The sequence below is a fragment of the Canis lupus genome, chromosome 8, assembly GCF_048164855.1.
Source record: "Canis lupus baileyi chromosome 8, mCanLup2.hap1, whole genome shotgun sequence".
Lineage (NCBI taxonomy): Eukaryota > Metazoa > Chordata > Mammalia > Carnivora > Canidae > Canis > Canis lupus.
The window spans coordinates 53,148,054-53,164,585 of record NC_132845.1 but is presented as its reverse complement, the minus strand read 5'-3'; the positions used below and the strand labels follow the sequence as shown (position 1 = coordinate 53,164,585).

General features: G+C 44.3%; 1 protein-coding gene across 12 annotated transcripts in view; it reads left to right on the top strand.

The window, feature by feature from the left end:
- DCUN1D3 (defective in cullin neddylation 1 domain containing 3) overlaps positions 1 to 16,439 on the top strand; it is a 37,040-nt gene extending 20,601 nt beyond the window's left edge. For 8 of the 12 annotated variants that reach the window (XM_072836081.1, XM_072836078.1, XM_072836079.1 and 5 more), the window contains exons 2-3: positions 12,336 to 12,871; positions 14,138 to 16,439. In XM_072836081.1, coding sequence (XP_072692182.1) covers positions 12,441 to 12,871; positions 14,138 to 14,621 — 915 coding nt within the window. In that variant the 5' untranslated portion in view covers positions 12,336 to 12,440 and the 3' untranslated portion in view covers positions 14,622 to 16,439. Of the gene's footprint in view, positions 1 to 4,105; positions 4,241 to 12,335; positions 12,872 to 14,137 lie in introns of all 12 variants that reach the window. The other 4 variants (XM_072836077.1, XM_072836075.1, XM_072836076.1 and 1 more) reach the window with 1 other exon arrangement.
- Positions 16,440 to 16,532: the final 93 nt, after the last annotated feature.

Here is a 16,532-nt window from a genome sequence, read left to right as displayed (position 1 = left end):
ATACATTTTAAGTACACAGACTAGTGCCTTGTACAGAGTACTCAGTAAATAATAGTGATTATTATTCACTCAGCAGGTATTTATCAAACATTTGCTTATGTGACAAAGCTTAGATGCACAGGACAAAAGGGTGAATAAGATAAAATCCCAGCTCCTGTGGCACTTCCCTTCTAGTAGTGGGAGAAGACAATAAGTAAAGTAATAAGAATCAGAGAGTGAAATGTGCTGGGAAGAAATGAAATGATGTGCTGGACCCGAGTGAGATGGTGCTGTAGGGTGGTTGGCCAAAGAGCGCCTCTCAGCATTCTGAGACCCATCTGGTATGAAGGAGCCATTTATTCTTCACTGTGACCCTTTGATTTTCCCAGTTTTCAGGTGAGAAAACTGAAGCATAGGTGATTAAGGATGTGCTGGGGATCAGATAGAGCCGAGCTGTACACACGCAGTCTATGCAGTGCATGTCCTGCCCTTTTTCAGAAGGGGTAAGATTATCCTGGGCAGCTCTAGGAGCTGCAGTGTATGCAAATGGGTTATGAGTGAGGAGAATGAACGTGGTTGGGGTGTAGGTAAAACCCTGATGCATTTCAGAAAAGTTACATGTAATTTCATAGACCCCACTCATTGGATGCAAAATTGGAGTATATGAGTTTGTGGTGCACATGTATAGTTCTTTCTGAATCCAAAGCTCTCCTCAGATTTTCAGAGATATTGGTGACCAAAAGAGCTTATAGTGCTGCTGCTTTATTTTAGAATTTTCCTATAATCTGTTTTATGACAATAGGGCCTAGCTATTTTGATAGGGCAGAATTTTGATAGCATTGCAGTGGCCATTTGGTAGCATCAATTTTGGCAGGTCGGTATGGGTGGGAAGTGGGCAGGAACTGGGCTGGAATCATCAGATGTCTGTCTTTGCCAAGCCTCTATTACTATGATGCCAGCTGTCAGGTATAGAGCTCTATTTTGATTTAATTATCTGCTTTTCTTTACACATGTTAATGAATGCCCATGTAGGTGCCCATTTGTGAAATAAGTAACTGTTTGAAAAAATAAAAAATAAATAAAGCTCCAACCTTGGGGCCTCGACTTTTAACCTGCAGGGAACGTATTTCCAATAAAGGCACACAAAAATGAGTGTTTCCTGTCACAGTTTTTAAAACCTGAATACTTTCTAAAAAGGCTCTTTAGTGCTTGAAACCAGAGAGAAATTGTTTCAGCAATAGTAATTGAAACCAAGAGGGTAGCCGAATTCTGGTTAGATCTAGCCTTTCAGGTTCGTAGGATGTTAGATCTAGCCTTTCAGGTTCGTAGGATGTGGTTTAGATCAAATACCCGTTTCAGCTGGAAGATTGATCATGTTGTTATTGCACAGAGAAAGACTTCCAGGAGCTCTTGCTTTACAGCTTTTCACGTGGTGTCTAAGTACTGAGAGGAGGTTCCTCCTTGGGAACATGAAGATGATAGAATGTGTGTACACAACAGAATAAAGCAGCTGTAAGTGCTTTGTGGCCTGTCTGCCTGAAGGAGGCCTAAGGTTGTGAAAATTGCAACTGGAAAGGTTCTTTTGCTCATTAGTCGTATCAGCTTTTAAATGGCATCCTGGTGGTCCACCCAGTTGTAAATAGAATTTCATAGTTTGCTCAAGTTTGGGATTATTGGTCCTGGTGTTCAGCTAAGGGATGAAATTATAGCCTAGTTAATTGGTGCTGGATGATGAGTCAGAGGGCCTAGGCAGCAGATATTTTTCTGCTCTGTGGGTAGAAGAGATCTGGGTGACATAGCAATGTGCTAGTGGGGGCTCTTTCTCTTGTGACCGAAAACCTGACATCTGGCTTATGCAAAAGAGGAATTCATTGGCTCATTGTGGAGTTCGGGCTTTGATCTGACAAGGTAGTACAGTTGGATTCTAGGTGCAAATAATGCCTTCAAAACTCATTTTCTCTTTGTCTCTTGGCAGTGATTTCATTCTTGGGTCCTACATGCATCTGAAGTAAGATCCATATGATAAGAAGGGACCATTTAATCCTCACAGTGACTCTTGGGTAGGCATTATATTTTCTCGGGTGGCTCCCTCTGGCAGGAGGACTACAGCAGCTCCAACTTCCTATACTTCTAAGATTTACTTTGTCTGCTGAGGTCACCTGTATATCCCTGACCCAGTCAATGAAGCCAGGGGCATGTGAGGCTCAGGTGGCCCTGAGTCACATAGTCCATTTTGATCCCCACCCAACTATGTGGCCAAGAGTTCAGGAGATGGATCTTCAGGTGAAAACTGGGTAATCATCTGATGAAGAGTCCGAGTGCTGGGGAAGTTGGCAAGTCATTGTTGCACACAGTAATACCCTTTGATCCAGTCTGAAGTTAGAAAGCCCATATAACAACTCTGTATCCAGCCTGTTAACCATTTCCAGGGGTCCCACAGTTCCATTTTGAACGAGCCTCTTTGAATGTGATTCTTCAGGTTCTGCCTGGTCTGCAGGCGAGATCCTTCTACCTTGATGCTAAATCTGTGGTAGAGGGACTGTCAATCACTAGGCCTTAGGATGAGCGGTGGTGGCTCCTGCTTCTGCTATTACTGCTACTTTTTGATGGGGGTGAGACAGGTTAATTTCCTTTTGAAAGAATAATTGGGAAGATTTAGGTAAGATTAAAAAGTGTCCTATGATTAATCTTTTTCAACCCCCTTTCATCCCCCCATTATTTAACAATATATCTTGGAATTTTTGAAGCCAGAATCATTGGATCTGTGAGTCTTTTTGATGTGATTTACAATGAAGCAAGTGATCTTTCTTTCCATCCTCCTTTGGTGGTTAGATATTTTCCCTAAACACAGTGTTTTAATGTGCTTTTGGTAAGGATTTTTTGCAAGAAGTTGAATTACCTGGCAGATATCCCAAGATGATGTTGGGAGAAATACACACTCCCAGTACACTATACAAGTTGATAGTTCAGATTGGATTATATACATATACAATTTTTTTGTGTGTGTATCCTTTGATCTGTTGGTTCCACTTTGAGGGTTTTATTCTCAGGAAATTTTAAGTGTGCTGAATTTTAACTGCATGTTGTTTTTATCAGAGTAATGTTTATAATAGTGAAAACTATTTTTTTTTTTTTTTTTTAGTGAAAACTATTTGAAGGAAGCTAAATGTCCTTCCAACAAGAGACAAAATTGACTTGATTTAGTATGGTACCTCCATTCAGTGAAAAACTTATCTGAATATTAAATATGTTTCAACAGAGAATCCCAGTTGGATTTGCCTTTTGGCACATCCTCTGTAATGCAGCACCAAATTTTTGACAGATTGACTAGTAGTAAGCTATTAATAGTCTGTGGGTTACGTGACATAACTAGTGTGTTTGCGGTGATACAAGTACTGTCATTGAATTGCTGCTTTTTTAAAAAGCATTTTATTAGAGGAGAAGATTTATATGAAAAATATTCAATGGAAAATATTTGCAAAATAGAATGTACAATATGACCTCACTTTTGCTTGAAAGTTCCAAGTGCATAATGTAGACATGCACAGATTTTGTGTGTGCCATTCATGTGTGCTCCTTTAAGAGACTAAAAGGATATACTCATATATTAATTATAAGCGGTGGGATACTAGGGGATTTTTTTATGCTTCTCTCTATTTTCTAAACTTTACAGAGTTAACTGCGTAATACTTTTGAATTTGGCAGCAGGAAAGAAAGCCTTAGTGGCCTTACTTCTCTGACCAGTTTACTGATGTGGTTGAAAACAGATATTCTTTTATTATACAGCTCTTTCTTTTCTCCCTCTTCCTCTTCCCGTCTGATATGCATTAGTAGTCAGCTTCCATCGTGGGCCTCTAGGAAAAAACTGATAAATGTGGCCTTAATGGATTTGGAATTTTTTTTTTTTAAGAATTAGCAAACATTTAAGAGATTGATGAGTTACCACATGATGAACCTGAGGCCTTCTTAGAGGAAATGTGGCTCTAGAAACCACATCTATACATTTGTGGTAATTCTGGTGCCCCTTTAAGACATTTGATGCAGTCATTTGTCACCTTTATATTGGGTTCCTTCCTCCTCTTTCGACTCCTTTCACAGTTTCCTTTCTTGCCTTTCTTTTACTTAGGGGCAAAAACCAAAGCTTATCTCCAGTTAACTATTTTTCAGTCACATTGTGACTACTGAATTGCTCAGAAGGAGACTGAGAAGTGAACAGTTGATGTGGTAATTGGATGTTTGAGGACTAATCATCGACAGTCAGGTAAGCCTCTAGGGTGGCTGGTACTCATATGCCAACTGGAAGCCAGGAATCAGTGCCTCCTTCTCCCATGGTTTACCTTCAGCGGGGCCTAAAAGGCTGTATCTTAAGAAAGAAAACAAGCAGTAAGCATAAAACCAGAGATGAAGAATGTAACCATTTTTATTCTGGTACCATGGAGCCCAGATCCAGGATAGCTCTCGGGTCTTAAACCAGGAAGGAAACTGAGAAAGCTGGAGCAGAAACACAAAGAATGTCAACCTGGAAATCTGGTGCCCTTTAATGATGTCTGCTTTGCACATGAGTGGATAGCCTGACTTGTCCCAATCAGTAGTGACAGGAAAAAAAGATGCTGAGTGTGGGTCAGTAAAATGATATGGCCCTTTTTTCGTCATGTGGGTTTAGACATGTAGCTCATTCCTGGAGCTCAGAGACCAAAAATGCTTCATTATTTGGTATTTGGAAACTTTATTGTACATGCACTGTGTTGGCTTAGTTGTGTTTGGCAATCAGTATTTGTTCTAGCCAGCCCACACTGGCCTCGTCCTCAGGCCTCCAGCTGGATATATATTCTTACTTATAGTATATTTGAAGTGTGCAAGGTGAGGAGCAGTAAGAACACTTTAAAAAAATTATTCTGTGGAAAGCTGGCTGCTCTCAGTCATGTGATTTAAGAGTATTTTACAGAAATATAACAAGTTGGTTTATTTTCTTAAAAAAATTTTTTTCTCCCCATCCCCCTGCCCCCAAATCCCTCTTTTTCTTTTCTTTTGCACTTTTGAGATTTGTTGATGTAAAAAGTCATGTGTTCCTACCCAACCCTAACTGGAACTGCTGTCTTAGCTTGCTGCTGTAGTACATTTTAGGACAAAAAGTCTTTTAAAAGCATGAAAATAGCAGCAGACGGGGCTCGTTTGCTTTGGCAGAGGGAAAGCTTTCCCTCCCAAGTAGCTCTGGGTAAAGAGACCTGATCTCTGAAGGTGATCTTATATGGCCCAAGTTCCAAGTGACAGCAGGCAACTCTCTATTTCAGGCACCCCCTGAGTCTACCTCTTTGTTATTTCTGTAAGTTTACTTTCTAGGAAGTAGTTTACAAATGGCCACTGCCCATCCTCTATTTTTCTCTCAGGTCATTCAGCATCTCCAGCTGCCAGGTGAGATCGCAGGGCTCCTGTGGTCTTGCTGTGAGACCCCCGTGGGGGGAGCTTCTCCCAGCACAGTGCAGTAAACCCCCAGTGTCTAGAGAAAAGCCATAGGAGGAATTCCATGTACTTATGGTCTCTGGCCTTTGAGTGTCTGGCATATATAGTAAGAACTGGAAACTTGCACCCAGCTAGCTCTACAGACTGGATGGAAGTTGGAAAGCGGTCTTTTACTGCCACTAGATAGAAACACTGGCATTTGTCAGTAGTTATTGTTTCTGAAGAGACACTAGATGAGAACAGAATGGGCTGGGCCAATCAGCTTTCCCTCCAGGAAGTCTCCAAGTAGATTGTAAGAGCCTTGCTGACACTGATTTTTGGTGCTAGCATTTGCCTCCTGTTTTTTAGCTTCTCATTTCATGAGGTTGTTCCTGGGGTGACAGGCTCCTCATCAGCAGCCAGGGCAGCATTCCTCTAAGTAGGCTTCCTGACCCAACCAGCAGCAGCCACGAACCAGCTCAGTCTGGTCTGTTTTCCATATGCCAGGGCACCTGCTGACCCTGCAGAGATCAAACTAAGATGATTAAGGAGATGCAGGCCTGCAACAACAGTGTAATCTTTCACCTGTTCAGACTGGAGTACCCCTGTTTTCTCTTTCCTCCTTTTGGACTTCTTGTCTTATTTTCTCTTGGGTCTGATAGGCTTGGGCAAGCAAGGCAGGCATATGAGAGCCGTTCCTTGAGCAGGCAAAGTGCCTGTTCTTAGAAGGCTTGCAAAGTTAGAACTTTAGCCTCACTGGATGCCAAAAAAAGTGAAGGTAGCCCCAGAACGTTAAACTTGAAAGGACTAGTCTCGACCCCTCACTTTAATGCTGGGATCACACAGACTCGGAGAGGTTAGGTGACTTGTTCCAGGGTCCACACTGTGGGGAGGTACCAGACCAGAACCAAACCTGGAAGTTTACTCCATATCTCTGGTGACATTTAGGTGTTGCTAATGTACCTTTTTGTCTTGGACCATGATCCTCTCCTTGGGAGAAGGGCATGTCTTTGGGACACATTGTAGCAGAGAATAGTAGTGAAGCCAGTGATGAAGAATGGTGGGTTTAGAATCAGTTGGCCTGGATTTGAATCCGTTTTCTTTTGTGGACTGTGGGACATGAGGCCAAATTCCTTAAACTCTCTTCATTTCTCCTCTCTGTAGAGGAGGTTACTCAAGAGATACTTCCTGTGTGAGGAAGATACTCAAAAGGTTTGGGAAGGTTTGGAAGATACTTAAGATATTCAAAAGGAAGATACTCAAACCTTTTGAGTATCTTCCTCACACAGTTGTAGTGGGTTAAATGTTGACAGTGTGAATCCCCTCAGTACCTATGTGTAGTCTAAAAGATACTGCTGTTACTAAATATTTTAAATCACCTTTTCACCTGGATCAACCACATTGGCCTTTTGACTCTTTCTTTTCCATTTGGTGTTTCCAGTCATTTAAAGACCAAACAAGAGCCACTTCTCTGAAACTTTCCCACGGGGTGGACTTTGGAGTCTGACAGGCTGGTTTTATCTCCTAGTCACCCTGCTTAGTAGTTAAGAAACTTCGGTTTCCTCATCTGTAAAAGGTCTAACAAGCTGGGTGGTTGCGAGGCCAAAGGCGATGATGCATAGGAAGCATGCAGCCCGAACGCTTATCACTTCCCCTTCGTCAGCCCTTCCACCTTTCTTTCTGTAACTGGTTCACACTCCTCTCTCCTTTTCCTGTCTCCAGTCACCCTGTGTCCTGGTGTGGTTTGGCCCTCCAGGATCATTCTCTTCCATAACGTGTCCTTCTGTCTCAGTCATAGACAGTAAGCCTGAGGAGAACCAGGAACTTGCCTACAAGATAGATCAGCTCCTGATCCTTCTTTGGAGCCAGAGCATCCACAGGGATCACAGCCTCTGGGGTTGCCCCTGGCCCGGCAGTGGCAGCTCCAGGCCTGGGGCCAGGCAGGCAGCCAAGCCCATCCCCAGGAACACTGGCCAGGGCTGGCACGGTGTGGGGTGTTGGGGGGGTTGGGGCAGAGAGGGAGGGTGACAGAAGCATTTGGAGCTGAGATTGAAGGAGAAAAGCTGGAGGCTAATCCTGACCCAGCATAAACTGAGCAGACTTACTGGTTTCAATCTTTTAAGTAAACCCCAAAACTACATTTGTGCCCAGAAGTAGCTTTCCAGGGGTATATGTGTATGTGTGTGTTTTCTTTATTTTTCTTCCTGCCTTTCCTTTCTCCCTGCCCCTTGCCCTGTTCATCTCACTTATGCCCCTTAGCTGGAGCGGGAGAGCAGAGTCACGGTGAGGACAGGGAGACAGGAGCTGCACTGGTTACCTGGGGAGTCCTGTGTACCTGAGCCAACATCTCTCCCTGCACCCCCACCCCCACCCCGAGCTGCACTGGCCACTGAAAAGAGCACTGTTCAGGAGGCTTGATTCTGTCACCGACTTGGCAAGAACAGCAGCAGCTATGACAAAGGTTAACACTTACTGAACACTTTCTGTGGGCAGAACATCTCACATGGATTATCTCATTTACTCTGTCTTGAGGTATAGCTGCCCCATTTTAAAGTGAATGCTGACAGTCACACAGTTGGTGCCATCACCATGATTCACATCCAGGGTTGTCTGCTCCAAGAGTGCATCCTCTTAATCACTCTGCCCCTCTGTTCTCTGTTGCTAGATAGCTCTTTGGCCTTGCTGTGCCTCCATTTCCTTTCCTATGAAGTGGGAGTAACTATGTCACAGAGCTACATACTTATGTAGAGTGATGATAATGTAATACCATATACAAAGTGGTAATTCATTGATAATGGTGCTCTGTGGCTGGTGAAGCTTGGCACCAGATTGTGCTGAGGCTGTCCTCTTCAGGGAGGCGGCTGGGATGACCAGTTGGAAAGGCAGTTCCATTAAATTAATATAAATGAGTATCAAGCTAGAAATCCTGTCTTCTGTAAGCCTACAGAGCTCGGCCTAAGTGGGAAAGGGAGGGAGTAAAGAACTGGCTGGAAGCATGCCCCAGGTTAGGTACAGTGAGTAACTCTTAGCTTCAGGGTATCCCTAGAGGACAGCAAATGCCCAGCTTGATTGTACTCAGCATCAGTCATAAGGAAGTCTCATCCTATGGAGAACACAGTCCTGCAGGTGTTTCTGGGCAGTGGTGCGTTTGAGCAGGGTCAGTGCTTCAAGAGACTGTTCTTGAACAAGACCCAAGCACATGACTCCAGGCAGGGGTAGGCATCCTGGTAGGGCCTGGGAAGGCTGTTCAGATAGGACGAGCTGGGGCTTTCATCAGGCTAAGCAGATACTGCTTGGCTGTTAATGATAATGAATGATAGCTGTCCTCCGTCATTTCTGGGGCAGCGGGAGGGTGGGGGGACGATGGGCACTGTGTAGCAGGTGCCCTTTATCTGCATTTCCTGACAATCCTTACAACTGCTTTGTGAGGCAGATACCATTCTGCAGCTTAAGGAAATACCAGTTTCAATTATGGTCAACAATAATCACTGGCAAAGTTGAGCTTTGATTTCAGAGCGAGAGTTTTTAACCAGCCGATGGTCTGAAACATCCCCGCTTTACAGCATCTCTGGTGAGGCTGAGTGCATGGGCCTCACAGCTGCCTGGGCCCCGGAGCTCGCTGGGAGAGGACAGTGAGTGAGACACCCTTTTTAAGCACTGGGCACAGACAGTGTGCTGTTATCTTCCCAGTGGCTGATGGAATCGTGTTCGTGACTCCAGAGCTCAGGACCCATCCATTGGTGGGCTCTCCCTTGGTGCTCTGATGTCGGTGGACTCAGCAGTCTGGCCTAGAGGTAAAGGTGCATTTCTCAAGCCAGACATACCAGGTTCTGCTTGTGTGATGTTGGGTGATTTACTTTGTGCCTCAGTTTCCTTATTAAATGGGGTTGCGGGGACAATACAGGAGTTTTACTGTCTGTAAAGTGCTTATTAGCATAGTGCCAGGCATGATATCAAGTGTTCAATAATTGATAACTGCTATTTTTTTTTAATTTTTATTTATTTATGATAGTCACACACACACACACACACACAGAGAGGCAGAGACACAGGCAGAGGGAGAAGCAGGCTCCATGCACCGGGAGCCCGACGTGGGATTCGATCCCGGGTCTCCAGGATCGCGCCCTGGGCCAAAGGCAGGCGCCAAACCGCTGGGCCACCCAGGGATCCCGATAACTGCTATTATTAGCTGTTAGCCATCAGCTAGCAAGTCCAGGGAGACTTCCAACTTTGAGACACTTGAAGTGCTGCCATTTGGGGACACAGGGCTTATGAGACCGAGCCTGGGAGCAAAACTGTTTTCCCAAGGAAAGAGGTAGATACAAAAGAAGGGAGGCCACTGAATCATCAGGGGGCTGTATTTGCCATCAGATCTGAAAATATTTTCTTCTGGCTTGAGATCGTCACTCGCCTCAACACTCATCTGGAGTGGGGGCATTTCACAGAAAGGACCAGAATGGAAGAGAGATCTGACCTTCTGGCACTTGCTGATTGATCATCTGTTTAAATTGATTTTCCCCTCCTTTTTCTCATCTGGGCATGTTAAAAGCCTTCAGGTTCTGCTGTGTCAGGTCATCAAAGATGCTCTTATGTGGAAGGCCGTTTGGGGAAATGGGATTAGGGCCTCTTTGGGAGGCCCATCTGTTTGGCCTACCTGAAGGCCCTGGCGCCAGGATTTGGAGGAAGCTGGTACAATGAAGCATCTGTCCTATGGGGGTGGGGGTAAGTGGCCTGGGGTAGGTGGGTCAGACAGAGGCCAGGAAATCCTCTTATCCTGCCAGGTACCTGGGCCTCCCTCAGCAGCAGGAGCTGAGCAGCAAACCCTGGTGAGTCAGCGTGCCTGGGAATTAGAGTTGCCAGTCTGTGAGCATGTGGGGTTTGTGTAAGTTTGGGCCTTTTGTTTCTTTTAGCACTGTAGTCTTTAGAAACACAAATCTGGAAACCAGACCTTCCACATGGTATAGTCCTGCTTGTTTTGAGATAATTCAGCTTGAACAGTTGCTTTCCTTGTATGCTGGTCTTCTAAGAATTAACCCCTTGCCTTTTAAAATTTTAATAGGTTGTGCTTATGGCTAATTCACTATACTATTAAAGCATAAAAGGACTTAAGAAAACATACTTGGATCTGTCTTTTCCACACCAAAAAATCCGTGTAGGGTTTCAGTGGTTTTTTTTTTTTTTTTTGAAAGCCTAAGTGGAACTGCAAGTCTTTTTAGGGCATGTATGGGCATGTCTCTGTCATTTATTCTCTTTGAGGGTGGAGAATAGGACACACCCTGATACGATTAGTCTTTGATAAGTAGAAGAATGATTCTGCTCATCATTTAACATGTATGCTCAGAATTTACCCATAAAATTCCTTTTGAAGATAACTTCAGATTTATCTAGGCACCATTTGGAGGAAATCAAAATTCTTTAGGTAAAGTTTAAAGCTCCAACCTTCCATAAAAAGCACCCTTTTGGGGGAACTTGGGTGGTTTAGTCGTTGAGCATCTGCCTTTGGCTTAGGTTGTGATCCCGGGGTTCCGGGATCGAGTCCCACATCGGGCTCCCTGCGTGGAGCCTGCTTCTCCCTCTGCCTACGTCTCTGCCTCTCTCTCTGTCTCTCATGAATAAATAAAATCTTTAAAACACACACACACCCTTCTGCCCCACTGCCTATCTCCTAAGAGATTTGAATTTGGATCACTAAGGGCCACAACGCTTCCTAGAGCTGGAGAGGCATGGGACTAACATTGATGTAGGTCCCCTTTACCTACTCTGCTTCTGGCTCCTGGTCTAAAGTTGTATTAACATCATTTTGGTGGCTGCAGTGATTATGGCAGCAGGTAGAATTTGACAGGTACTAAGTTGTAGCTGGATCTTTTCGTGAATTAGTTGGAAGTTAAGAGAGTCCTGAGGAGGCAGTTGCAGAGAATTCACTTCACCCTTGACCAGGAAATTTCTAGCAATTCTTCTAAAAACATTCTTAAATAAGTAATAAACCACCATGATGAGTTTGTGATGTATCCGTGCAGACTTTTCTTTTTTTATCTGCTAATTATCCTACCATTTTGAGATTATATTTGGATAAATGAACCCTTCTTTTAAGGTGGAGACACCCTCTTGGAGGACTGAGCTTGCCAGCCTTGTAGGCCCTTCCTGTTTGGTGTGGACTTGGCTCTGACTCTTTATACAACCTCACAGAGGACCTGGGGAGGGGAGAGAGAGAAACTGGAGGACTGGGAACCTTGGTGTGGGGTATAGGCCTGGTGTTTGGCTCCTGTGGGTGGGCAGAGGAAGCGTGGAGAAAGGGCATTTCACCTACTGTTTCAGAGAGCCCCAGAAAGGAATCTGAAGAGATCAGAGGCAAATTTTACTTTGCTATTTGGTTAGGACACTGCATGTAGTCCTGACTCCCCAGATACTTTACCTTGTCTTTAGGCCATTATGAAACTGTATAGTTGTCTTAAATGTGGCTACCCTTTCTCCCTACTCCTTCTACTTAAAAAAAGAAAATCTGAGGATTTTGACATTAGGAACTAGAAGATGAACTTTTTATTTGCACCTTCTGGCTTAACCCAGGACCAAATAACTTTCTTATGTGATGGCAAGTTGGCAAGACAGATTTCCTCTGGAATATTTCTGGCAAAACTGTAGTCTTCCTTGATGCGTTCTGCACATGAATCAACCTCTTTGTAACCTATGTTACCTTAAGAATTTTAGGCATTTTCTTACTGGTTCTCCATATGTGCCCTAGCCCTACATCTCCAATGTGAAGGGTAGAGAGCTTATGGGAAAGAACTGTGGGTATCTCCCTGGGCTCATGGTTGGCTCACGAAATAGAGTGGTGCCCTGGGGCACAGTCCCCAGAGGGGAGGGGAATTTGTGACTGCCTGTCTCCCCATCCAGTGGTAACTGCTCTGATTTTCTTCCAGGTTGGCTAGCTCCTCTGGCTGATGGCATGTTGAGGCACATGGGCCAGTGGCTGCGAGGGCATCTGATCCAGAGGGGGCCACTCTAGAGGCCAGGCCACCAGCACCATGGGCCAGTGTGTCACCAAGTGCAAGAATCCCTCATCAACCCTGGGCAGCAAGAACGGAGACCGTGACCCCAGCAGCAAGTCACACAGCAGACGGAGCGCAGGCCACCGTGAGGAACAGCCACCAGCGTGTGGCAAGCCAGGCGGGGATATCCTTGTGAATGGGACCAAGAAGGCAGAGGCTGCCACTGAGCCCTGCCAGCTGCCAACGTCCTCTGGAGATGCCGGGAGGGAGCCCAAGTCCAATGCTGAGGAGTCTTCCCTGCAGAGGCTGGAAGAACTGTTTAGGCGCTACAAGGATGAGCGGGAGGATGCAATTTTGGAGGAAGGCATGGAGCGCTTTTGCAATGACTTATGTGTTGACCCCACAGAATTTCGAGTGCTGCTCTTGGCTTGGAAGTTCCAGGCTGCTACCATGTGCAAATTCACCAGGTTAGTCACAAATACTTCATATCACCAGGTGAGCAGAGGAGGATGAGTGCACTCCTGGGCAGGGATGCCCAGCTGGGGTAGAACTGGGTTGGCTTCTTAGGGTTTTGGGTAAGTTTTTTTTGTTTGTTTGTTTTTTGTTTTCGGCAGTTTCTATAAACCTATGCAGCCCTTGAAGAACAGGCAACGACTGTCTTTGCCTGAAATTAAGCAAAGAATAACCCACATGGAGCCCTGTGGCCACACTGCTGCCCAGCACCACTGCTCTTTCAGACTTTTATCTTTTCTTTCACTTGTTTACTCGTAATTCACTCACTCCCTCACCCACTTGATATTTATTGTACACCTGTCATGTGCCAGGCACTGTGAGTGCTGGTCTGGGGAGCACCTTTGAGGACCCGCCTCCATCACTCACGGAGTCAGTTGCCCCTTCTAGCTCTGTGTGCATGTCCCTCAGCCAGCGTATGTGCCAACAGGGACAACTGGCCCCAGTTAGTAAGCAGTAGTTGTGCACATCACCATGGTCATATGTCCCTGTAGAGGTTGGTTGTGGGGGAGGTAGTAGCAAGGTTACCCAACGTGTAGTTTGCAGAGCACACACCCCCCACTCCGCCCCCAACCCGTTTCTAGCCCCTGGGTTTCAGATGCCTTATATTTTCAGCTGAAACAGCAGTCTCTGAGGTGATCATCAATGAGAGACCATGTTGTAACCTGAAAGTGTTATGTAGATGTTAAAAATACATACGCAGTTTTTGTTCTTTAATAATAGAACTTTGATCTCTGGTGGCAGAGTTAGCCAGAATCTTTGGCTCCAAAGATCTCCCTTGACAGTCACCAAAAATATTCCAAAAACAAACAACCCATAGAGAATCAAAAGGAAAGCAGGAAGACTCCCCGTCTAGGAGGGGAGTCTGAGCTTAATTGCTGTTGCAGAATGGGAAATAGAGCATCAAGCGGGAGACTGGAGTTTCGCTTTGGAAGGTTGGATAAGTGAATGAAGGAACCACCATCAGCCTCCTACCATGTGCCAGACACTGTTAGAAGCAGTGGACATATATTAACTTGTTTAGTCCTCACCAAAACCCTATGAAGTAAGGTGGTATTCTCACCATTTGACAGATGGATAAATAGGACTAATTAGTGGAGGAGTTGGAACTCAAATCCAGGCCGTCCAATCTCAAAACCATGCTCTTACTGTACTATATTGCCTCTCAGCAGATGATGATACTGTTTACAAATATTAATTGTGCCCCCTCCTTCCTGTTGCAGGAAGGAGTTTTTTGATGGCTGCAAAGCAATAAGTGCAGACAGCATTGATGGGATCTGTGCACGATTCCCTAGCCTCTTAACAGAAGCCAAACAAGAGGATAAATTCAAGGATCTCTACCGGTTTACATTTCAGTTTGGTCTGGACTCTGAAGAAGGGCAGCGGTCACTGCATCGGGAAATAGCCATCGCCCTGTGGAAATTAGTCTTTACCCAGAACAATCCTCCAGTATTGGACCAGTGGCTAAACTTCCTAACGGAGAATCCCTCGGGGATCAAGGGCATCTCCCGGGACACTTGGAACATGTTCCTTAACTTCACTCAGGTGATTGGCCCTGACCTCAGCAACTACAGTGAAGATGAGGCCTGGCCAAGTCTCTTCGATACCTTTGTGGAGTGGGAAATGGAGCGAAGGAAACGAGAAGGGGAAGGGAGAGGTGCACTCAGCTCAGGGCCCGAGGGCTTGTGTCCCGGGGAGCAGACTTAGTGGCTCTATCCCAGGAGCAGCAGCAGCAGCAGCAGGGATCTGCCTGCTGCCCTGCAGCCAACGGAGGAATTGGACCTTTCTGGAAATTACTGAAGATCCAGATATTTTCTACTTTACACCTTTCTCTGCCTTGTATCTGAAAGGGCTCTAAAATGCTGTATCATGTTTTAGGCACTTTCTTCACTTTTTGGTTATTTTGGTTATTTCTTTTTTTGGGGGGGGTTCCCCAAAATATTTGAACCTGGCTACATGTTGTGTATTTTTTTTGAAGCCTTCAGATAGAATAAGCCTGCCATTTCTTGCACAAATTAGATTTTTTTTTTTTTTTTTTTTTTTTGTGGGGAAGGGTGTAGAGCAGGGAGGGGGGAATGGGATGGTTAGGTTGAATTAACATTACAAGATGATACAGTGCCAGATCTCAGTTTTGCATATTCTGTTTTTCAGGGCAGGTCTGTACTGTGTGTAGTGCTGTTTACATGGTTGAATTTAGGTTGTAATAATTATTTTAAAAGATTTACACAGAATTGAATAGCAGTGTTAACTGTTAACCATATTGCATTAATTCCCAGGCGATTTAAAGCTCTTGGAGAGCTAAGGCCAGCCAAGAGCATTTGTAGTCTGGTGACAACCCCCTTTTAAGCTAATTTATCCGAAACTCTTTATTTTCTTCACTTCTTGCTCATTCCTTCTTTGACCTATTGCATTTCATGTTGAGTTTATCCATCAACATGCTGCACCTGTCAGTCAAGTGAGCAGTTTTGGTTTTTTTTTTTAGAACACATAGTACTGAGAACCACTTAAGCATTGAATGCAGAGAAAGCAGTGCTACCTCAGTTTTGCTGGAAGTAGATTTTGATAGTTTTCTTTTTTTGATGAATTTTCTGTATTTTCATGTTGTAAGTGAAAATACTTTTTTTTTTCTTTTGCCTTGGAGCCAAAGTTTCTGTTCCTGGTGGTCGGAAAACCGTGCCTGCCGGCCAACTGACTTGAAGGAAAACTGTGGTATGGAGCTCTGCTTGAATTTTTTTTTGTAAAGTTTTTTTTTCTTTTTTTAATATCATCAGCTTACTTGTCTGGCAAGTGCAGAAGCCTGGGATTGGCCTGAACTCTGCCAAACAAATATAGAAGTGTATTTAATAGTTAAATGTGTGCCCTTTCCCTTCTTGCTGCACCCATGTTGTCACTTAACCCCCAGGAGTTATTTATTATCTTCTTTGTTAATGTCAGGCTCGTTTGGGGTAATGTGATGACTGTTTAGGTTTACATGACCCTTCTCTCCTTCCCCTACCCCCAAATATGTATATATACATATATAAGATATGTATATATTTTACCTATATAAAATATATATATACACATATATGTATCTATATTCCTTTGTTTCTTTTTGCCTGCTAAAACTGGCCATAAATGAGGGAGCTGCCTTCAATATATAAAGCATAAGAGTGCCAGGTAACATCATAAATGGAGGCTTTTGAATCTGAATTTGGACCATCTTCACTAAAGAGAGGATGAATTTTCTCAAACCTTTCCTCACAAGAGGGAGGCCCAGTTCCCCAGACTCCTCCATGTGCTTGCTCCAGAAGGCCAGCTTTGGCCAAACTGCCACACAGGAGCTGACTCTGGTCCTACCTGGTTTCAGTAGAGGGTCCTCTTGTTATTTTTCCATTAAAAAAAAAAAAAAAAAAAAAAAGTGTCCTCAAAAAACTGTACTGGAAGGGTGGGTGGCAGGAACTTGTACAGTTCAGCTCCCAACACTTTGGAACAGATTGAAAAGGGAATCTTTTAAATAAAAACATAAAATATTTATACTCTTGAGGTAATGAGAGTTTGTCTATTAAACATTTGGAGTTTTCTTCCCTAACTACTTCCATCTGCCTCCCAGGTATATGTTTCTCAGCCTGGGCAGGA